At 42.4% G+C, this 23,124-nt stretch overlaps 4 protein-coding genes across 7 annotated transcripts; 2 read left to right on the plus strand and 2 right to left on the minus strand.

Annotated features, from left to right (window-relative positions):
* Positions 1 to 642: 642 nt before the first annotated feature.
* Positions 643 to 1,752, plus strand: LOC109421065 (protein tantalus). The gene is made up of 2 exons (XM_019695558.3): positions 643 to 896; positions 973 to 1,752. The coding sequence occupies exons 1-2, from the start codon at positions 829 to 831 to the stop codon at positions 1,586 to 1,588; spliced, it is 684 nt and encodes a 227-aa protein (XP_019551103.3). The 5' UTR covers positions 643 to 828; the 3' UTR covers positions 1,589 to 1,752.
* A 1,718-nt stretch (positions 1,753 to 3,470) lies between these two features.
* Positions 3,471 to 4,343, minus strand: LOC115258865 (exosome complex component RRP40). The gene has a single exon (XM_062843408.1). The coding sequence runs from the start codon at positions 4,209 to 4,211 to the stop codon at positions 3,498 to 3,500; it is 714 nt and encodes a 237-aa protein (XP_062699392.1). The 5' UTR covers positions 4,212 to 4,343; the 3' UTR covers positions 3,471 to 3,497.
* Positions 4,344 to 4,379: 36 nt separating this feature from the next.
* On the plus strand, positions 4,380 to 8,358 carry LOC115258866 (zinc finger matrin-type protein 5). The gene is made up of 3 exons (XM_029859303.2): positions 4,380 to 4,619; positions 7,483 to 7,620; positions 7,689 to 8,358. The coding sequence occupies exons 1-3, from the start codon at positions 4,493 to 4,495 to the stop codon at positions 7,925 to 7,927; spliced, it is 504 nt and encodes a 167-aa protein (XP_029715163.1). The 5' UTR covers positions 4,380 to 4,492; the 3' UTR covers positions 7,928 to 8,358.
* A 220-nt stretch (positions 8,359 to 8,578) lies between these two features.
* Positions 8,579 to 22,780, minus strand: LOC115253814 (solute carrier family 12 member 9). 4 transcript variants are annotated; one of them, XM_029876767.2, is made up of 8 exons: positions 22,363 to 22,780; positions 14,281 to 14,669; positions 14,067 to 14,201; positions 12,289 to 13,912; positions 9,741 to 10,118; positions 9,346 to 9,424; positions 9,149 to 9,279; positions 8,579 to 8,921 (listed from the first exon to the last, which is right to left on the minus strand). In XM_029876767.2, exons 2-8 carry the CDS (start codon positions 14,561 to 14,563, stop codon positions 8,723 to 8,725), a joined length of 2,829 nt encoding a protein of 942 aa, XP_029732627.2. In that variant the 5' UTR covers positions 14,564 to 14,669; positions 22,363 to 22,780; the 3' UTR covers positions 8,579 to 8,722. The 4 variants fall into 4 exon arrangements, with proteins under 4 accessions (XP_029732627.2, XP_029732626.2, XP_029732625.2 ...); XM_029876766.2 differs by having other exon boundaries at positions 9,346 to 9,439; XM_029876765.2 differs by having other exon boundaries at positions 9,346 to 9,442.
* Between the last annotated feature and the right edge of the window lie 344 nt (positions 22,781 to 23,124).

Here is a 23,124-nt window from a genome sequence, read left to right on the forward strand (position 1 = left end):
GGTGCGTTATAAATGTTTGTTTACAATGCAAAACTATCACCAAATGTGTGCCTAACAACACAGCGTAAAATATTCTCCAGGACGCGGTCTAGTTTTATATCTGTGGGTCCACGCAAGAAAAATCCACGCAACTAATTTTCGCGCAGGAGTCTAAACAGGTGGAATCTCCGCAATATGACAATCGGATTTTCTATTGTCTTCGATCTCTTCGATTGAATCGGTTCTCTGAATTCGTAAGAATAAGACTTATTCACTACACTAAGAAAAATCCGCATCTAGTTTCCATGTGCCCACACATTAGAATTTTGCTATCAAGCTTTGCACTCGAAAAATAAATGCATCGCACATAAATTCAAATTACGCATTTAGAATATAAACGCCGCTGCACATATTTTCCATCCGACTATTAGATTCTATGTGCAACCTTGCGTGGAGAACGTTTATGTGTGCGCATATAGATTGTAATAATGAAGTGAGATGGATTTTTGCTAATAAATATGTGCGGATTTTTTTAAGTGTAGTACTTCAAATCCCTAGTGTGGTAAGCGTTTGGTCTTATCAGTTAATACTATAGTATAGTATAGTATAGTATGCATGCCTGCCTACACAGTCGTTGAAAGCCGGTGATCCCAACAGTGACATTTACATCGCGTTTCGTGTTTTTTTATGCGTTTGTTTGCGAGCTCGGCGAGTGTAAAACTGTAAAAACTTTGTGTTGCTTCTCAAAACGAAATTCAAATTAGTGTTCTGCTACGATGCATTTCTGCTAGTAGTCCTAATTTAGTTTTATTTTGTTGTATATTTTTTGTTGTTTGTGCGGTGGTCTCGATGGACAACATTCCTTTGCAGTTCCTGACCAGCATAGAAAACAATCCACAGGCCACAACCGCTTTCAGGTGAGAATAGTTTCATTCATTGATTGTAAGAACATTCAAAGATGTTGGTACTCAAACCCAAAATCTCCATCGACAGTTACAACATCGAAAACGATTTACCATTCATAATGTCGGCACTGGAGCAGAATCTCAATTTGAAGGAGGATCAAAAGGAGCAACGATTGGATACGGAGAATGACGACTCGGATGATGAGGACGACGAGTCTCCGGGATGCAGTTCAACACCAACCAATCGGATCCAGCAAAGGCGACGATCGCCACGAGCTAAATCTCTCGACAGCAAGTTGCACAAAATTAAGCGGCGAACGATCGCCAAACCGGTTAAAATCCAGATCAATCTGAACGCGTCGGAGAACGAAATCCGCAACTACTACATGGTCAACAGCAAGAAAATGGATCTCAAACCGAGCAATCTGGAAACGATTTTCGAGGAGGGATCGCCCGCGGTAGCCAAGTGCAAATTTTTCGGCCAACGGAAAGTTCGCCGCAGTTTGAACTGTTCCGATGGGATCAATGTGACCAAAACGACAACAAAGGCGCGCAAGAATCGCGTGAGGAGACTGCTTGGGGGTGCTCCAAAATTCGAACGAATGGCGATGGATTCGTTTTGGCAGCGGCTCAAAGCCATGCAGAACGAAAGTGGAGAGGATGACGAACAACTCGTTGATCCTAAACTAAATCAAACGGTGTGACCGCTGGCAGCTGCTTCCGCCGGTTGAAAGTGGATCAACTACTGTCGACTGATATGTTTTGTATTGGTTTTTTTTACAATAGGTTTAGATTTATTCTCGTAAAACATAAGAATTTTCTCTACACGTTCAATAAAGTCGTCCTTGGTACAAACTGCAAAACAAAATTTGAAGCTGCAATTCAACATCCAAAAGCCTTTTCGCTTTGCCGGATTTGAAAACTGAAAAAATTTGCATCTGTTAACATATTTATCACAAAAAAATTAGCATCCGAGTATCCCAAAATTGTAAAATCTGAAAATTCATGAGTATTGCTAGGCCTGGATATCCAAAACAGCTATACACTAACACAAGAAACTAACGGCGGATATTACTCTATTAAAAAGATATTACAGTACAAGATGAAGATTGTCGCTGTCCGCAACATTCCAGCCCAGGGCCACATCTGTCAAACGATTTGTTTACGCCATCAGCTAGTGGCGATGAAAGGCTAACACGTGAAAACATCTGAAATGGAATATTTCAGTTGTCATACTGAGTATCGAAATCTTGTAAATTTGTTATGCTGATATCAATACTTTTAGTAATCTGAACCGAGTATTGTCAATGGAATTTTCTGTCATGTTGTTTAACGGACAATAATTTGCTTATTTAGTTTCAAGAAATTTGAAATGCGCTTGTGAGTAAAAGCATATTAGGGTATAATCAACTGTTGGGATAGAAACATTGAAAGGCAAATGTGCACATGAGGCACTAGGGATCCCTTATGCAAATCGTGCTGATTGTCATCGATGATCGGCATAATCAGTGTAGTGATTTCGAGGCAACCACATTTTGCTTTGACTGAGATTTTCCGATGCCAGAACAATGGGTACACTAGCGACAATCTCTATCTTGTACTATAATATCTTTTCTCTATTACCATGAAGATTTGGCCATGTATTCTAGAACAAAGGTTTTTAAGATAAAGTATCATCATTACTTAGCTTGTTTAGGAAGAACAGGCATCCTAAAGAATCAGGTGCCTTCAAAAGCACGCTATCCTCCTTTTAGGACACTTCTTATTATTATTATTATTATTATTATTATTATTATTTATTAACGACACTTCACAGGAAACTTCTGCCATCGCTATAACAAGAGCCTATTTCATCGTGTATCTGAGGGAGAAGGAAGGAAATTGGGATACCTGCTATTACAGTCACCATATTAACAGTCTGGCCTCAATCGACCTTCAATATCTTGGTAACCAAATGGCGGCCGATGGAAGCACCAAGATCGACATAGCTACACGGATCAAGAAGGTGAGGCGTGAGGGCTGATTTTGCGTTTTTAAGAAATGCGTGTTAAAACAATCAGCGATTAGTCGACGCGCTAAAATCCGAACTTTCAACTCAAACGTGAAATCTGTGCTGCTGTACACGAGTGAAAGCTGGTGTGTATCAATGGAAAGCACTCAACCGCTGCAAAGTCTTCATCAATAGATACCTGCGGTATATAATTTGTGCATGGTGGCCTCACAATTGAATCTCCAACCTGGAGCTTTATTGTCGATGTCATCGGAAGCCGAGCGCGACTGAAATTCGGGAGCGAAAATGGCGGTGGGTCGGTCACATTCTACGCACGGCGGGAACGAAATCAACAAACAAGCGGTCAATTGGAACCCAGCAGGACATCGCTGCAGAGGTAGGCCCAGAGGCTGCTCATGGCGACGCAGCCACAACAAGGAAACCAAGGTAGTCGGCAGAAATTTGATCTGGCCTTCTCTGCACCACCTTAGATGCACAGGACTGGAAAAAGAGATAAAGATTCTCTCATAAATCTACTCGACCCATCGTGCTCTATTAAACATGGAAAATTTCTTTCTAAAATTAATACAATAATATGATTTGTCATTTAAACTCTTATTCATCTACGAAAATCCAGCAACATAGCTGCCAATATCGTCACACAACTCTTTCAGTTCTTCATTCGATTTGAATTCAACGGCCAAAATGGCGTTTCCGACCGCGATGGTTTCCTTCACTGTTTTCCCCTTAATCCATATCCGCCCGTTCATTCCAGCGGCCATCTCGAATGCCATTTCTTTCGCCAACAAATCCAGAAAGGCACATTTAGGATTCAGAATTTTCCTCACCAGATTGATGCTGCAGTTGAACACAAAGCCATCGTGTAGCACTCCCAGCTTGCCCTTCTTTCCGTGGGAGTCCACGCAAATCAGTTCCGGTTCCAGATCCCTGTTGGCTATGAGCAATCGGGCACAAATGGCATCGCCCACGTTGACATCCGGCCGGTTCTTCTTGGTGGCACCTTCAAACGCCAGGTAGGACAGCGAGGCCGGTTCGCTACCGCCAATATCCACCCGGAAGATGTCTCCAGCTTTCTGCGTTACAATTCCCACTACGATCTCACTTCGGTTTGGAACGTACCGCTTCTGGTAGCAATCGACCCAGAACGTGTTGGGCGCTTTCTTTCGCAGGACACCACTTTTGCACACCAGCACAGCATCGTCTTTATCTTGACGCAGTCCCGGTCCCAGTACAACCTTCCTGTTCGATTTGGCAATTTCGATGGCTTCGTCCACACGGAATCCCGGCAAAACCGGAGCGTCCACCAGAGCGATCATTGTTTTCTATGATTTTTTTTTGTAACTTTTTACATGAAATCGTGGTATAAATGCTGTTATTTTACTAACGTTCGCGTGCTCTTTATTTACCTCGCGAAGCGGTATTTTGACATCCAATGGGAATCATCGTCATCAATGAGCATCATCAATCAGCACAAAATCATCAAGCTGCGACAAACGCTTCAATCAGCTGGATGATAATCTGCGTTGACGACGACTGTTTTGTAAACAACTCGTAACATTTAAAAAGTAGCATTAAACAGTGGTCTATTGTGTCGAAAATGGGCAAAAAATACTACTGTGATTATTGTAGGAAGCACATACAACGGGATCCGAGTATTGTACGCAAACACAACGAAGGAGTGCAGCACATACGGAACCGAGCCGATCATTATGAGTCGTGTAAAGGTAAGGAGCTTTGAAATTAAATTTTGTATCGAAGTTAAATCGTATGTGGTATGATTTTAAGTTTGATTGAAAACTTAGCTTATTCTAGTCATTGTGTAGTATGTGTGTAGAAGCCTTAGATAAAATTCACGAACAAAAAAAAATGTGTAGTATGTACTCTAAAAACTTACATCGTATGGCAGGCACGAAGATACCACAGAAAGTTTGTGAAGATACTTTATGCCTAAGGAAGTTTCCTTTACGAAATGTTCCAGGACCGACTGGAAATCGAATCCGTCACCCTCAGCATTCCTTACCTTACCGGTCAGACTAAGGTACGAATTTCATCTGCTGTAAGTAGGGATCGTCTCCAGTCACGCACTCTGCGAAAGGTCCGCAAACCGTCCTCCACTTGCTCGGTAGGACTGCACTCAAAAACCAGATTTACCGGGTTGTTAACCAACATCCTTCTGACGTGTCCTGCCCACCATAGCCTCTAGATTTTCGCGATATGGAGGAATCCCCGAAGGAATTCCTGGAGAAGTATTTAAAAGATTTCCTGAAGTAATTCGCGTAGGACATCTTAAAGCAATCCTCGGAGGAATTCCTGGTTGAATCCCCGAAGTAATTCTTGGAGAACTATTTGAAGGAATTTCTGGAGGAATCCCCGAAGGAATTCTTGGAGGATCCCCGAAGTGATTTCTGGAGAAATATTTCGAAAGAATTCTTGGAGGAATCCCCGAAGGAATTTCTGGAGGATTCGCCGAAGGAATATCTGGAGGAATGCCCGAAAGACTATGTATGAATCTCCGAAAGAATTCCTGGAGGAATCCCCGAAGGAATTCCTGGACGAATCCTCGTAGGAATTCTTGTAAGAATCCCCGAAGGAATTCCTGCAGGTATCCTCAAAGGAATTCCTGGAGGATTCGCCGAAGAAATTCCTGGAGGAATCCCCGAAGGAACTCCTGGAGGAATCCTCGTAGTAAGTCTTGGACGAATCCTCGTAGGAATTCTTGGAGGAATCACCGAAGGAATTCCTGGAGCAATCCCCAAAGGAATTCCTGGAGAAATCCCCGAAGAAATTCCTGAAGGAATCCGCGAAAGAATTATTGAAGGAATCAGCGAAAGAATTCCTGAAGGAATCCCCAAACGAATTCCTGAAGTAATCCCCGAACGAATTCCTGAATGAATCCCCGAACGAATTCCTGGAGGAATCCCCGAAGGAATTCCTGGAGGAATCCCCGAAGGAATTCATGGAGGAATCCCCGAATGGGTTTCTAGAGTAATATTTCGAAAGAATTCTTGGAGGAATCCCCGAAGGAATTCCTGGAGGAATCTCCAAAGGAATTCCTGAAGGAATCCCCAAAGGAATTTCTGGAGGAATCCCCGAAGGATTTCATAAAAAAATATCTCAAAGGAATTCATTGAGTAATGTCAGGAGTTTAAAAAAAAATAAGAGGAATTTTAGAAGACATGCCGGGAGGAATCTCGGAAGGAATTCCTGGAGGTATCCCAGATGTAATTCCTGGAGGAATCTTAGAAGGAACTGAAATTCTTGATTTTTTTTTAAAGCAACTGTTTCAAGATCTTAGTAATTCCTGGAGTAATCCTACAAGCAACTCCTGCAGGAATCTTAGAAAGAATCCCATAAGTGATTCCTGAAAGAATCCCAGAATGTTTTCCTGGGAGAATCCGAAAAAAAACGTTGAAATTTTTGAATGAAACCAACGATAGAACTTCTCGAGGAATCCTCGAAAAATAAAGTCTAGTGGAGGTATCCCATTTCCCATATCCCAGAGGTTTATCAGACGGTGTCCTTGAAAGAATTCCAGAAGGAAGTTGTGGAGGAATGCCCGAATTAAGTATTGGAGAAACTTGTTAAGACATCCCAGAGAGAGCTCTACAAATATCCCACTTGAAACTTGCCAGGAAGAACCATACATATTATTAATTTCTTTAGCGATTCCTGAAGCATTTCCGGAAGAACTTCAAGAGAGATTATAAGAGCTCCTGGAGGAATTACCGTACTACGGTGATATCTACTCCTCTCAAATCTTGGTAATGACCCAGTGTAGTGCTCACACCAGTACTTTTCCAACGTATTTTAGAAGCTCGCTTTGTAGTTGATCTGCTCCAGCGGCTTTGTTGTTTTTCAACCGGCCAACTTTCTCCTCAGTCTCCTGGATGTCAGGGGCCGGAAGTCTTTCATCTTCTGCACGTAATGTCGCCTTCGTAATGATGTCTCCACTTTTCCACAACTTCACGCTAGCTCGTGAGAAGATTCCCGTGATTGTCTCGGCACAAGTCGGTTTGTGGCGCAAAGCCTCTGCCCCAAACGGTTTAGCTTCTCGTAGAACTTCCGTGTATCCTTAGCGCGGTACAGCTCTTCCATCTCTTCGCGATCTCGTTCTTCCTCTGGGAGACTTGAGTTCTACTTGTTCCTCACCAGTCTATAACGTGCCTCATTCGCCCTTGTACGGTGTTGCAACATTCTCGCCCATGCTGCATTATTCTCATTTTTTAACTGTTCACATTCACCCTCGTACCAGTCGTTTTCTTGATTTGGAATGACGGAGCCAAGTCCGGACAGTTAGGAAGAACTACAAAGCATGAGCGTTAAAGGGCGGAATTGAAAGGTACAATATTGATTACAATCATTTGATAAGCTAAACTATTTGGTAAGTTTTGATGTCAACAGGTTTTAGAAAGCGCCATATGACGAAGACAGCACAGCTGTCGAAAACAGGATACAGGAATTTCCTATAGTGTAGTTTAGAATTTTCGAAGTTTAAAATATAATAGAGCAGAATTTATTTGAAATGTTCATTATTAATTGAACGATGTTTTTTTTTATATAGACCACTTTTGACTTCAATATTTCCAGATGTTACTGAAATTATGGCGGAAAACGCCCGAAAGAAACCGTGTCGAACTATGTTCACCTCCGAGCAGTGCACTTTTGGCGCTACCTGTCGATACAGTCACTACACACCGGAACAATTGAACCAATTTCGACGAAAAGGTAACGTCAAATGCAACAACCAAGGTACATTTTAAAATTCTAATCTAAATAATATTTCCTAACCGCAGCACAAAAATCGGATCTCCAAAGAACCAAACGTCTAGCGGAAGTGATTGGAAAGCTCGAATCCGCCGAAGAAATCACCCGTAAGTTCCTGGAAAAGAGATCGCAAGCCAAAGAGTTGCGCGAAGGCACTCAATTTTGGACCTACACAGAGGATCAACTGGGCCAGACTGATCTGCCACCGTCGCTGCAGGAAATCGATCCAACACGAATAGATGCGAGTAGCTTCACGGAATGGGGGTGATATGCAATAAGTTGTACAGGATCGTTTTTTCTAATAAAATATATTTAGACATCTAGGATAGATCCATTGTTCTCACAGGTTCATTCGGGTATACCATCTCAAATATATTAAATTCGCTATTGTTCGAAGAGTGTTCGACTTTCCGATGTAGTACGTTGAAATGTAGAGTTCCACAGAATGTTTTCTTTCCGGTCATCACAACTAGATATTGATATAATATATTATTGTACGTTAAACCACAATCACTGTCTGCGCAGTGATGTTGAGTGAGATTTGCTCGGTACGGTGTGTACCGTCAAGCATCCTCACGAATTTATATTATTCCTTTTTAAACTATTGCAATCCTTATGCGTAGATAGGTGTGCCATTACATGTTAAACCATAAATTTAAATAATAAATAATAAAATGCACTAATACATGGTGAGTCTTATATGTCTTTAGCTCGCTAATTGGGAAGAGTATGTTAATCCTACGAGGAGTGTTCTTCACACTATTCTTAGTGTCAACTTTCAATGGACAGCGGAAGAAGGATATCACACAACTTATTCGACGCAGTGCTTGAACTGAAGATGCTAGTCGAAAGTAAGGTAATAATAGGCGTTAATGTTGATCACTATCATGTGTTTATGTGTTTTGTTATTTGGGAGCTAGTGCGTGTTCCAATCAAATCAAACAGATATCATCCAAACCAGTGGGGATTAGGGGGTGTCATTTGAAACAGGTTGAACCTTATCATTGTTCTTAGAGGATGTGTGAACGCGTGCTGTGAGTACTCTCTCTGTAGTTCCGGTTTTCTACAGCGTGGTGGACATCACGGAGTTGATTCCATGAACCAATATCGTCGGTGGCAAGTCGTACGTCAGCTCGGTGAGGAGACCCAAATAGTGGTGGCATTTTTCCTTGTAGTCGATCGTCGAAAGTTTCGGTGGCGCCGGCAGGTACATGAACGTTACTGCCGTGGCGTTCGATTTATCACGGATGATTTGATTGACTCTGTAAAAAAAAGAACGTTATATGAGTAAGTATACGTTATTTAGGAGATTCAGCGATTTTTGTATTCGGTAATAACTACTCTTTCATCAACTCCAATGTTCAATCAAACATGGATGAACACTGGTGTCTAAAAACAACCGAAGCTAGGACCAATCTTAACTTCGGAGACATGTGTCTTTGCTACTAGGTCTTCCTGGATTTTACGAATAGTAAGCCACTTCACTCACCTTTGCATATACAGCTTCGAGCGGTTCACGTTCTCTTCCGTCATCACTTGGTTGCTATCGCTCTGACTGGTAAACTGCTTCAGAATGTTTCGATGCCGGGAGACATCCATGTCCTTACCCCACTCAGGAATCTACGAGAAGATAATAAATGCTCTCAACATCCTTTCTCAACGTTTATTTTAACGTAACGAACTGACCTGATGTATCGAAGCGGAAATCCTCAGCGATTTGAGCAGCATGCTCAACCGATGTTCGGCCGGTCGCTCAAACGGAGCACTGTTCATTTGGAAACTACTGTTAGTGTGGGTGAAGGAGACACATTCGAGGGCCATTCCATTCGATAATGTTTTCGTGAAGGTCGATTGCAAGCACATATAGATACAGACCCGGAAGGATTTATAGGCGTTTTTTTTATGTGCAAGCCGAAACAGTGGACGTATAGAGCACGTAGGTTTGGAATGAAAATAGAAGACACAGAATAACAGAAGACACAGCCAATTAACGACACAGGACACAGTACAATTTGTCATAGAGTAAATGCGATTTAGAAGTTGATTAGTTTGGAAATATTATGCGCGAAGTAAGAAATTACCTGGGTTCCGGTTGGGATTCCGACTCGCACAGAAAGACGCGCAATTCCAGTCGCTTCCACACCGGCAGCATGTTGATGATGCAAGCCAGCTGCATCATAAATTGCGACACCACGTCGAACGGGTCCTCGTTCTTCGGCTCGAAGATGTTCACCGGCCAAACGTCGATGTAGCGGATGTGGTTGCTGCGGGCAATCATCTGCTTGTCCAACCGATGGAAGTGCCGACAGAGGCAGATGTTCTTCTTCATCCGGAGCACGTCGTCAATGATCTGGACGTAGTCCGTGGCGAGAAGCGGCTTTTGCTCGCCACTGCGCCGGAACGGGAACAGTTTTATGCCGTTGTCGTCGAACTCGGCCGTTTTGTACGGGGAATTTTCGCTGGATTGGGGGGAGAAGATTTGAATTATATTTTAGGAAAACAGGTAGGACTGGTGGCACGCTTACCAGAAACCATCATATTACCGAACTTGCAGGAACCTATAAATTTATATTCACACAGTGTTTCAGTTTATGGTCCAACTACCGTTTAATCTACAGTTCAATCTGAAGCACATACTCAAGCACTCCGCACCAGGACTCAGAATATTTATCAACAGGGTGACTACTACCTGGAAAACCTGGAATCCTCAGGGAAGTTTATTCAACAGGGGAAAACCTCGGAAATTTGTTCGAAATGATACGTCTGTTTGTCTGTGCGTTGGTCTGTGGTCACCATTTCAGTGGCTTTTTTGAGTTAATCATTATTGAAATTAATGTTGCCGAATTTCCGAGAACGTATTTTAACAAATGAAACCTTGGATGATTAGTTGATAAAATAATAAATATGCATATGTAAGGTGCATTCGTTTTTGAATGTACAAGAAATCTGTTATTTCATTATACTTATTAAAAGGTAAACTACATATAGCTATATACTCTAATATAATCGATAAAAATACAGTCTATAACAAAACCATTCAATAACAGCTCTGTTGTATTTGCTCAAAAATGCACTTGTTGAATACAGTACCAACGTAATGCTGTCTCAAGAGATCGAATGCGCGACAGTAAACCAGTACACTCTACATAAGTGATAACGCAACATATCAATATACTACAACGACTTTTACATTTTGGACGGGAATTTTAAAAGATATTTTATAAGTTTACGTTCGAAAACAAAATTCATAAATTTTCGACTGTTCCGTAACCATGCGTCTCCATTACAACTTTTTTTTTTCAAAAAAGTAAATTTTTCGTTCTTAGCGCAGTTTTGCGCAGACAGTGACGTATATCCCCAAAAACTAGACAAGATTTGAGGTTAGATGCAACACACCTGATCGTTCCGAACTGTTTCATTAAAAAGTACTAGATCAATGTAGCCTGAATTTATTATCAAAAAAATCAGTAGAAGTTACATTTTTTTGAATGGTCTTAAAATACAACAAATGTAAGCTAAGATTAAGATTAAATATTGTAATGCTAAGGCTAAATGTATCCCAAACAATAACAAAATTCATGGATTTCAATATCAGCTATATGTTACACACTGCGACATTGAAATTATGGTTTGAAATTATGATGATAAAAACAAATTATTCAGTACATAATTGTTCAACTTTGAACAATTCCCCTGGACTCAATTTTGATTCAATTGACTTGAAAATTTGGATTTTTCTTAGTTGAAGTATTTATAATAAAAGAAAAATATCTAAGCAATGACATTTTGAGTTGAAATTTTGAGGTTTTGTCCGGCCTCCGGCCACTGTGCAGAGGCGCGCGCATCGTTTTTCTATGCGTTTGACGTTTCACACTAGCGCCTTCTGTTGACGATATTGCACAACACAGTTATTCGTGCAACTTTTCCACCAGGTGATGGTGGTGTGAACTGGGCGATGGATTTGCAAGGTGTTACGTTTGTTTGTCTGTGGTAAATATCGCATATTCATAATGAATAAAATGAGGTTTTTTTTTAATTAGAAAGATCTCACCAAGTTCTTCATAGTCTGCCGTGATGTAGTTGTATTCTCATTTCTCCAGCGGTGCAGCAACGACCGAAACAGGATTGATTTCATTGCCGCGTTCACTAAAAACGGCGTGGAGCGATCAACCGAGTCAGCGTTTACTAGCATCACACCGAAACTCTCGAATGATACTACGCTGAATAATTACTTTCACACGCGGAAAACTGACTGGGTGGCGTAATATCGGCCAAACCACCAGCGAAATCGTCACATAAAATTCCAAATTTTGTAAAAGAGTGGACCATGAACCGAAATTCGGCAAACAAAAATGTTAGGCTTGTTTAAGGTGAATATAGAACGAAGCCACACCTTGAATTTTCAAAAGCACAAATCTGAAGAACCTAATATCGCACTAAGCTGAAAAGTTGATCGATTGGACACCACCAGCGGGTAACCAATCGATCAACTTCTCAGCTCGGTGCGATGTTTGGTTCCTCAGATCTGTGCTTTCGAAAATTCAAGGTGTGGCTTCGTTCTATATTCACCTTAAGTTCGATAATACGTATGTTAGTTTCTGGTAATGCGTAGCTTAGTGGGCAACTTACTGTTCAAAAAAGTCTTTGGATTGTTCCTCGTCGTAGAATCCGAGAATGATGGTGTTCGGTTTCATGGCTCCCATGCCGGAAATTCGGATCAGATGCTGGATTCCTTCGCGAACACTTTTCGACAAGGTAAGTTCCACGAAGGCCTTAACCTTCATATGGTCGATGAGCGACAGCCACTGTGTGTACTCTTCGATGGTCGGATCGTTGGAGGAGTCATTTTCGGAGAATTCCCCTACTTTTACGTGACCAATTACGTACAGGCCGCCTTTCTTCATGTCGTTGACGAAGTGGATCAGCGGACAGCAGGATCGCGGGCTGGACACAAGGAGTAGCATTTGCGGGCGCCAAAATTTGACGTGATCCTTGCGAGAGTCCAACATCAAAAGGTACTTCCGCACCTGATGGAACATGAGGGCCTGCGAGATTGAGCCCCACTGGGCTCCCTGCGATGCTGGCGAGAAGAAATGCAAGGCAAATACTAGGAGCAGGCAAAGAGTTACGCTGCAAGAAGCGTAGATGGGATTGATGACGAACATCATGACTCCGGTGCCCACCATACCGATGAATGCCGTGTGCCAAGTAAAGTATTTGTAGGTTGGCCGGAAGTTCGGTGCTCCGGTGATTTCAATTCCAAGGCATGCAAGATTGGTGGCCAAGTAGGACAGCATGAACAGAACGGAGTTGATTTGGGCTATTGTGTTCAATGATCCAATCAAGAGGATTGCCTCCACTAACGCCCAGCTGGCAATAACGGCTGCGATCGGGTTGCTCTTGAATGTTCCTCGTACGACAAAGTTCAGCAGAGATCCGAACACTCTGTCTTTGGCTAGAGCTTCCAATACTCGACTGGATCCAATCAGATTACTCAATCCTGTTGAGAAAGTGGCCGTGAGGATTCCGATAGTCACGAACGTTGGCCATAAGTTCACCGGTCCCAAAAATAGGAAATTGTTTTGCAATAGGAACGTGGAAGTCGTTGCAGCCATCAACACCGATAGGGCAATGTAGCAGAGGAACGTGAACAGAACAGCTGACAGAGTTCCACTGGGAATGCTTCGAGACGGATTTTTGAGTTCACCGGACATGTTGGCTCCAGCCATAATTCCCGTAACGCCGGAAAATAATACACCAAAGACTACCGCAAAATTTACTGCGTTACCACTAGACGTGTAATCCTGTCCATAGTGGCTATAGAGATTCGCTGCCAATGTGCTCATGTTCAGTCCAGTGTAACTGCCTAGTGCTTTGTTGGTCGCATTCTGTACCAAGTCATTTTCCACGGGAATCGCCACTTCCATCGGTCCCATCGATAGAAAGCTTACATACGTTGACAGCAGACAAACGACCACCACTCCTAAAATCATCATCGACGTTTTGGCGAACATCTCTGCGCCAATGAGCACCACCAGCAGCATAACGGTATTGATCGAACTGCAGTACAAAAATCGCCACCATCGGCCATCTGGGATGGAGCCAACATCACCTCCATCCGTGGGGCCAAAGTTCTGAATCAATCCTTCAGCACATCCTGAAATGGCCAATCCACACCCAACGATGTTGGCCAGGAAGAACAACGTGCCAATTGATCCTCCAAATTCGGGACCCAGCGTACGACTGATCATAACTGCAACAGAATGAAAAAAAAAAAACATTAAAATCATACAGAAATTGTGTAGTACATATTAGCATACATCACTATAAAAAAATGCATTAAAAAACGATAGCTTTCAATCTTATAAACTAACGTCTAATTTCAATTAAAAATACGCTATACTTACAATAGACACCACCTCCCTCAACAGCTCCATTCGTCGAGATAGCGCAGACAGACGAAACGGTAAACAACAAAATTACATAAGCTATCACAAACTGCAGCAGCGTAACATACAGGCCGGCGTTTCCAACGATGAATCCTACAAACGAACAGCGAAATCATGAATCAATTAAATCGACCCTCATATACATACACACACTCTAACCCACGGCACTTACCAACTCGAATGAACACCAACGCACTGAACATGGACAGCGCCACCGGACAGAACACCCCGGCAAACGTTCCCAGCGTTCGGCCGGAATGGGCATCCCCCTCGGAGATGCTTCCAAACTCCACATATCCGGCGGGGTCATTGCGCTGCTGCGCCGGTTGGAACAAACTTCCGAACTGACGCATCAACCGCGATGAGCCCCCATTCGCTGCTCCCGTAATGGGAGACGATTCCGACGACTCCACCGGATCATTGTTGGTACTGCGGGTGTTGTTGGCCGCTATCATTCTTTACACAATAGCGGCGACGACGACGACGACGGTGGCACCACCTGCCTGGGCCGGACGATGACGTGGATAAGGGGCGGCAATTGGTAGGTAGATCAAATAAGGGCTGGAAATAGACGAAGAATAAAGTTGTTACTACATCGGGTACCTTCTATGCTAAGAGGACGTAAGCGTGAAGCAAATATTTATTTCACTTGATAGTATAGAAAGAGCTCAGAATCGATTAGAAGTTCACGACATAACTAAATTAGACTGTGAAAATGACGACCATCAAGTGACGAACCTCAACTCAACGCTGAACGGTAAAGCATGAATGGGCTAATGATTCATCACTCGAGTCCGAGTGCTAAAGCAGCCCAGGCAGAAGCCGAAACAGCCCATTCGCTTCGTATTATGCGATCCACTAAAGCTGCACACTGCACAGATGGTTTTTGTATCAGACACCGATCCGCCTTTACAGGGCTGGTAGTGGGTGTTCAATCGAAAAATAGTGACCAAAGTGAAAACATAAAATATGTAATTTACGTAAATAGGATGACGAAGGGTATTATCGGCAAGTTTGTTCTCTTCGTCATGGGGGTTTTTCGTCGACCAAATTGCCTGAAACTTGGTAGTATAATTCAGCTTGGTTGGGAAAGATTTGAGACCAATTTTTAGTTCAATAGGTTTCAAAAAACCTTCTATGACGAAGAGAACAAAACGGCCGAGAATACGTAAGTTCCCCTAGTTAGTGAAAACAATGATAAAATAAAATCTTTCTATTGATCTCAAAGCGTCGTACGATTCAGTGTAAAAATGAGTTATGTCAGATAATAACATAACACGATTTTCGGGCAAATCTGATGCGCCAACGTCCTTAGGGTCCACCGTGGAAGGGAAAGAATGTTTTTGACTTCCCTAGTAGTTCTATCCGTGCATGTCTGGTTGAACCGTTTCAGAAGGGTTGCGTACTTTTTCCTATCCTAGGTCTAGTTACACATTACACATTTATTAAACAATTATTTCATACATTGAATACAGAGTAGAGATACACAAAATTGATTTACAGCTACGACATGAACAACATTTCTAGAGTAACATAAGGACATAGTTTTATATTTATGCATTTGACTTAAGACATATTTTTTGGAAAAATCGAAAATAAAACAAGTAATTAAAGTAAATAATTATAATATCACAGTAGGTTGTTTAGGTCATTAGGTGGCTAAAATGCCTTCGATCAACGAATTGACGGACAGTTGGCAGCTAATCAGGAACTTTCCACTGATGCGGTTGACGAACTCATCCAAGGATACTATGTTTGCAATATCGTGAAGTTCGTCAGTGGGATACCAAGGATTAAGGTTACAAATCATTTTAAGCAACTCATTTTGTTTTATCTGCAAACGCCTCATATATGACTTTGCACAGTTCATCCATGCTGGGCAGCCAAAGGTAAGAACAGCCCGAAAGACACCTTTGTACAGCAATAGCTTATTGTGAAGTTGTAGGGACGATCGACGTTTCGCTAGTGGGTAAAGCGAGCGGGTAAGCCTGTTACACTTGACGAAAGACTGGTTGATATGCTTATCAAACTTTCATTTGGAATCTAAAGTCAGCCTTTGGTATTTTGCCTCGGAAGACCAAGGTACACGATGCCCATTCGCTCTGATCTCGGTGGCTGAGAGCAACCGAGGGGAGCGATTAAGTGTATAGTACACTGCCTGTGTCTTTGCTGCATTGATTTTTATTCTCCAATTTCGGTGGAACCTTTAAATATTGTCTAGTGCTTCTTGCAGCTTTTGAGTAATCACGTGCGGGCCCCGGTGAGTCACGAAATAACCTGTATCATCCGCAAAGAACGCATAGTTGACCCCGTCAACCATAATTATGTCCGCAGTGAATAGGTTATACAGAGTTGGGCTCAGAACTGACCCCTGTGGAACTCCGAATGGAATTGGATGATGCCTAGAAAGCTCCCCGCTCACTGGACCTTGAAAGCTCCTGTTCCTCAGGAAGGAGAGCACCAACCTTAATAGATAGTTCGGGAAATTGGCTTTTACCATTTTGTAGACAACTGCATCCTGCCAAACGGTATCGTGGGCCTTCTCTATGTCCAGCATGACCATACCGGTTGACATCCGATCATTGAATCCATTTTTAATGGTTTTAGTAATCCGAACAAGCTGATGGTTAGTTGAATGTGATTTTCTAAATCCGAACTGTTCATTTGGGATGATTTCGTGATTGTCAAGATGCCGATTCATTCTAGCCAAAATAAGCCGATCGAGAACTTTATTCATAATACTGAGGAGACTTAGTGGCCGATGGTTTTCTGGTTTGGTGATATCTTTGTTAGGATTTCCGATAGCTATTACCTAGGCATGTTTCCACTGCTGAGGCAAATAGCAATGTTTTATCGAAGACTACATTATCAAGAAGACTTGCAGCACTGCTGAAAATCGGGAGTCACTGCTAGCAGCGCCACCCTGGATGAAGGTGGCACTATTCATTATAGTGTGTGTAAATTTTCATACTCGCACCAATACACTCTTACACTTTTACACAAACGTACCACCTTAGCTCACCAGGCGGCGGTGCCGCCGGTGACGCTTGCCGTTAGTATGGGAAAATAACAGAGTTGCATGTCTTCTTGATAAAGTAGTCTTCGGTTTTATGCAGGCGTTAAAGATTTTCGTTAAGTAAATCAAGCCTTTTCGAGGTATTTGCTTCAAACAGATATTCTTGATGCCATCCACACTGGATGCTTTCTTCGTCATGAGTCTTCGGATGATGTCGTTGATCTCTTTAAGTTTGGTGTACGTGGACCAGTCAATTGGCGATTAAAAGTAGAGGTTATGTCGTGAAAATTTGAAAATTTGAAAGGGAAATACCAGTTCCCCATCAGTTTATTCATCAATTTTTTGGTAAATTTACCGATAAAACGATTTTTTCTACCCCGATCCCACAAAAAAGACTATCTGGAACGACTCAATCATTAAAATACGAAATGGGATTTCCCACAACATAACCTCACTTTAAGAGGCCAATATTATAGACGTTTTATTCTGACAAGCTCCTGGACCGTGTCGCTGAAGTTTTTGTAGCGGACTTTTGCGTATTCTTCCTGAATCCTTGTATTCAATGACTTGACTTGATTAGACCCAAATACGTATCTCTAGTTCGTTGATATTGGCGCCTCCTGCAGTTACGAAGCCGAATTAGCAATTTTACACGATGAGGTGGGATAACTTCATCATTGTTGTAAAGAGTGTCTTGGGGAACCGAGCACTGTTCCGCCTTTAGAATAACTGCAGTGAATTTATTGATTGCATCGTCTATGTTCTCTGGGCCGTTGAGATTGTTGATGAACTCCGCCGATACATCTAACTTGGAATTCACTACATGTTTGAAACGAGACCAATTTGCCCTGTCGTAGCAACGGATTGGTCTGTTCTGGATCGCAATGCCAGATCCGGCGGTCAAATCGAATGTATGGTGAACTACTGGAACTGTCATGTTCAGTAGGTTGAGAGACGAACCAGCCAAGGGCTGAAAGTCTCTTTAATAAAGACAAATCAATCAATCAATCAATGTTCAGTAGGTTATTTGATAGTACAAGATCCAAAACCTAGGGTCTGCCGAGACCAATTGTTACTGTTGCCACAGGCGATGTCTTGCATTGAAATCCCCAAAAATAACAAAAGCTTCACATCTTCGAGTGAGTGTCGAGTCGTGCTTGAACTTCAACAAATCTTCTTTCGATCGGCTCCGTCGAAACTACAACGTCTATTTCATGCAGTTGTATAAAATTAACCAACTCGAGAGTTTTGCTACGAACCGACCTGCCGTTCCAGATCAGGACTTAAATTTTTTGAAGTCTATCGAATGTACAAAGGCAAAGTATCAACTCCTGTAGAGTGAAAAATTGTTCTTCTCTAGAGGTACATGCTTTGAAACGGTTAAACATGTCTCTGGCTAGGCTGAGGAACTCAGTGAGAGTAAAGAGCTCGGTGCTATCCTTACTGACCGTAAGGTCGTTAGTATCTATTGAGATACCAGATGTGGAGGGGCGCGAGATAACTTCTGCGAATGATCGATTTCGAACTGCCCAGTAGCGTGGTTCAAAAAATCGTTTTTGCTCTACACCGCTTATTCGATTGGTAACCAGATTCTATGCCTTCTCCCAAAATTTGAGCTCATTTGGTTGAAAATTGAGACTGCACAAGCCCTTCAAAGTTTGTATGGGAATTACTATGGGAAAACAATGTTTTTCATTCAATCGACCATAGTATTTCCCCAAGTGCCCTAGAGCGTTAGTTGACCCTTGGTACTCCTAGGTTACTTTATCAGCTACAACTTTGCCGACGACTGCATTCAAATCGCATGCTTCATAAATTAGTTACCGATTTTTATCCAGAATCGAAATCTTCACTCATGATGGTAGAACTAATCAATGGGCATCACTGCATTTTGCAGTGAAACATAGTAGCCATGATTGCAGTGTGCTATCTTTGGCGCCATATGCAGCAATGTTGCCTGCTGGGAAGCTGTTGGATCATTGTTAAAGTTTGTCCAGTTGGATACAAATCGATAATTAATTAATGAGGCGTCCGATTTGAACGCGGTCTTCGGCAAAGTTGTAGCTGATAGAGTAGCCTAGGAGTACCAAGGGTCAACTAATCTTCTAGGGCACTTGTTGAAATGCTATGGTCGATTGAATGAAAAACATTGTTTTCCCATAGTTTTTTTTTTCGAGAAAGCATTCGCTCAAAAGCAATCTTGTTTGGGTGTTTTCTTAAATATCGAGGGTGCCTTTGACAACGTACCTTTCGATGCCATATTGGAAGCCGCACGGAGTCATGGTATATCTCCAATGATTTCCAATTGGATTCACCAAATGCTCAAAAACCGATATCTCTTCTCGAAATTGCGTCTAGCAGGGATTAGGAAATTGAGTGTTTGTGGATGCCCCCAAGGGGGAGTCTTATCACCGCTTTTGTGGAATCTCGTAGCAGATACGCTATTGAGGCAACTCAATAATAGCGGTTTTCCTACTTATGGTTTTGCCGACGACTATCTAACATTGTTTGTTGGTATGTGCATCAGCACCCTTTTCGACCTGATGCAAAACGCCCTTCAGGTAGTTGAGGGTTGGTGTCGCCAATATGGCCTTTCGGTTAATCCGAGTAAAACATCTATTGTTCTTTTCACGGAAAGGCGAAACCGTAATGGCGTTCGACCTTTACGTATCTTTGATTCTGAAATCGATGTGACTGAACAGGTAAAGTACGTTGGAGTCATTCTTGATTCCAAGCTTTCCTGGACACCTCACATTGAAGTCAGAATCAAGAAAGCTTGTATGGCCTTCGGGCAATGCCGGCGTACTTTTGGTACAACTTGGGGTCTAAAACCCAAGTATATCAAATGGATTTACACAACTGTGGTTCGGCCAATATTGGCTTATGGATGTCTTGTGTAGTGGCAAAAGGGTGAAGTGAGAACGGTCCAATCAAAATTAGGCCATCTCCAAAGGATGTGCTTAATGGCGATGTCCGTAGAGTTCTCTTCAACACCCACGGCAGCGCTCGAAGTTCTCTTTGACGTTGCCCCACTACACATTCATCTCAAACAAGAAGCACTTTCTTGCACTTACCGGTTACGGGTACTCGGTCTACTAGAGGAAACTCCTGTGAAACGCACATCAACACACACCTCGTTGTTTTCACTTTTGGTGAATTGGGACAAAATTGTTCTTGCTCCAAGTGATCTTACAATGGCTTGTAATTTTCCATATAGGACATTTTCCACGAAATTCCCTTCCCGGGAAGAGTGGACATCTGGTTATCTGGAAAGAAGTATTTCAGACGGCATCGTATGTTACACTGATGGCTCCCTTCTCGAAGGTCGAGCAGGTGCTGGTGTTTATTCTCGTGAGCTAAGGCTGTATCAGTCTTAATCACTTGGTAGACACTGTACCGTTTTTCAGGCCGAAATCTTTGCTCTTATGTGCGGAGTGCAATCAGCACTTCAGCAGCACGTAATGGGCAAAGTAATATACTTCTGTTCAGATAGCCAGGCTGCTATTAAAGCACTTGCTTCGGCCAACTCCAGGTCGAAGATAGTTATCGCTTGTCGAACTTAAATCGAGGAGCTGAATTCAGCAAACGCTGTTCACCTTCTATGGGTACCTGGTCTTTCTTCCATCGCTGGAAATGAATTGGCTGATGAGTTAGCTCGCTCTGGAGCATCACATGACTTCATTGGCCCTGAGCCAGCTATTCCGATATCGAAGTGTTGGATTAAGCTTCAGATTCACACCTGGGCTGTCACTCAACACAGACAATATTGGAATAGTTTGGAGTCATGTCGTCAAATCAAATTGTATAGTGCTGAGCCATCTCTACGGGTGGCGAAGTATCTAACTACTCTGTCTAAGCAGAATTGCAGCATGCTGGTCAAAGCATTGACTGGCCACTGCCGACTCAGCTATCACATGGCGAATATTCAGCAAGCTGATTCATTTGCCTGTGATAGCTGTGAATCCGATTATGGAACTTCGTATCATTTGATATGTAACTGTCCAGTTTTCGCGCAACTGCGTTTCCGAGTATTCGGTAAACACTTATTAAGTGAAACTGACTTCAGAAACCTGAATCTTCAGGATATTCTGTTGTTCTTAACCCGCTGTGGTAAAGAGCTATAGGCTCTCTTTCGCTTTATGCGTTATTACAGTGCCCTTTTCAGGGCGCTGTTTGAACCCATTGTGGTACGCTTGTGCGTTAGTACCCTCTTCCAGGGTATTTTTTCTATTTCCCTACCTGTCCCTATCCCCATCCAAATCCTTTTTCCTTCCTTTTCCCTCAGGTAGATGATGAAATAGGCTGTTATTTTGGCGAAGGCACAAATGTCCCAAATGGAGGATAACGTGCCTCTGGAGCCGGCCTTCTGATACCTGATATCACAATGTGCATGGAGTAAATATACGAAATGCTACTTCAAATATGTGTTGCCAATTTCACTAAATTTCTTGCATAACCGCCGCAACACCTCTCTTTTGCAGATTGGGCCTTTAGATATGTTTGTCGCCAGTTTATAAACAAGAATCTAGTGAAATAACGCAGCACAATGAACGAAGGTCGGCTGTACTCACAGTTTAGAGGTTTTAGACTTTCCTTGACTTGAAAAATAGTTTGTAAATACCTGGTTTACGTTATAACTGATAAAATTACAAATTACAAATTTAACGCTATTAAGTGTCCGACTGAAATATCAAATGCTAAATTGAGTATTTATTTCGCTACTAGCCCTGCGATTGTCACCACCCACCGTAGTGGGAGTGAATATTTCGGCTCTCCACAACTGCGTATAACAAGAAGATACCAATGAAATTGTTTTTGATGTAAAATAACAGAAACATTGACGTTAATAAACATTACAATTACCTACAATTATTAATATTCCAAAATTCATAAATACACATGAATTAGTGTTGCTACACATTAATGCTTCAGTTTCCTCTTTCCTTGGATCCCGAACAATCTGATAAAAGTTGCAGAACGGCCAGCTGTTTTCGTCGAACCACCCATAAAATGGAAGAGAGCGATGACGTGAGACTGAACTCCTTCGCTAAGCTTATGCGAACAGGTTCAGTTTCTTCTACGATGAATCACTTCGAAAGAATATTGAAATAAACCATACTACGAAATATAAACTTCCTCCATCAACCCTTATCAGCTGCAATCGATTTTATTTATATACAAAAACCCGTCTTCCCGCACTCTTCAGAGTGCTAAACGACCGTGGGGTTATTTACATACCTCTAGCGTTACGCCTCCTCCGCCTTTCTTTGTTGACTGCTCCGATGTTTTCGAAGTCGAGATCGCACATCAAATTTTCACCCGCAAATCCTCGTCATTCATATCGCATTCATTGGATTTACACACTTTTACGATACGGATTCCACGGTGCACTACCTACTGAAGTTCCCAAAATTACATCAGAATATCGATCAAAACACCGATGTTTTTCGCACGGATTTCCGCTGATGATGATTATGCGTTCACCGATGTCGTGAATTTTGACGATTGGTGGATGGGACCCCCGCGGCTGTGATGTGTGGGAGAAGCGCCAGCAGTGTGTGAGTGGAGCAAGATGCGGGAGGAAACCACAAAACAAGAAACCGCGAAACAACCGTTCTTTGCGATGCGAAAGCCACCGAACGAATGTCAACAAAATTGTTTCACTGCGCGCTCTTCGTCTGTCTTCGCATTTACCGCTTGTTTGCGCAGTGGATGTGAAGCAAACTGTGAAGATACTCGATCAGCTGATTCAACCGTTCGCTAGCTCTGGCACTGATGGAAAACACTTGAGTTGGACGTTTCCGAAAGCACAGTTGAATCATCGTCCATGAGCCTCTGCACGAATCTGGCGTACTGCTCACTCCCACAGAAAATTTAAAAACAGCGCGCACAGTAAAAGTCAAATTTGACTTTTACTGTGCGCGCTGTTTTCAAATGTTCTGTGGGAGTAAGCAGGACAGGGCAAATTCGTGCAGAGGCTCATCATCAGTGTTTTGGTTA

This window comes from Aedes albopictus, unplaced genomic scaffold (assembly GCF_035046485.1).
Source record: "Aedes albopictus strain Foshan unplaced genomic scaffold, AalbF5 HiC_scaffold_192, whole genome shotgun sequence".
Taxonomy (NCBI): domain Eukaryota; kingdom Metazoa; phylum Arthropoda; class Insecta; order Diptera; family Culicidae; genus Aedes; species Aedes albopictus.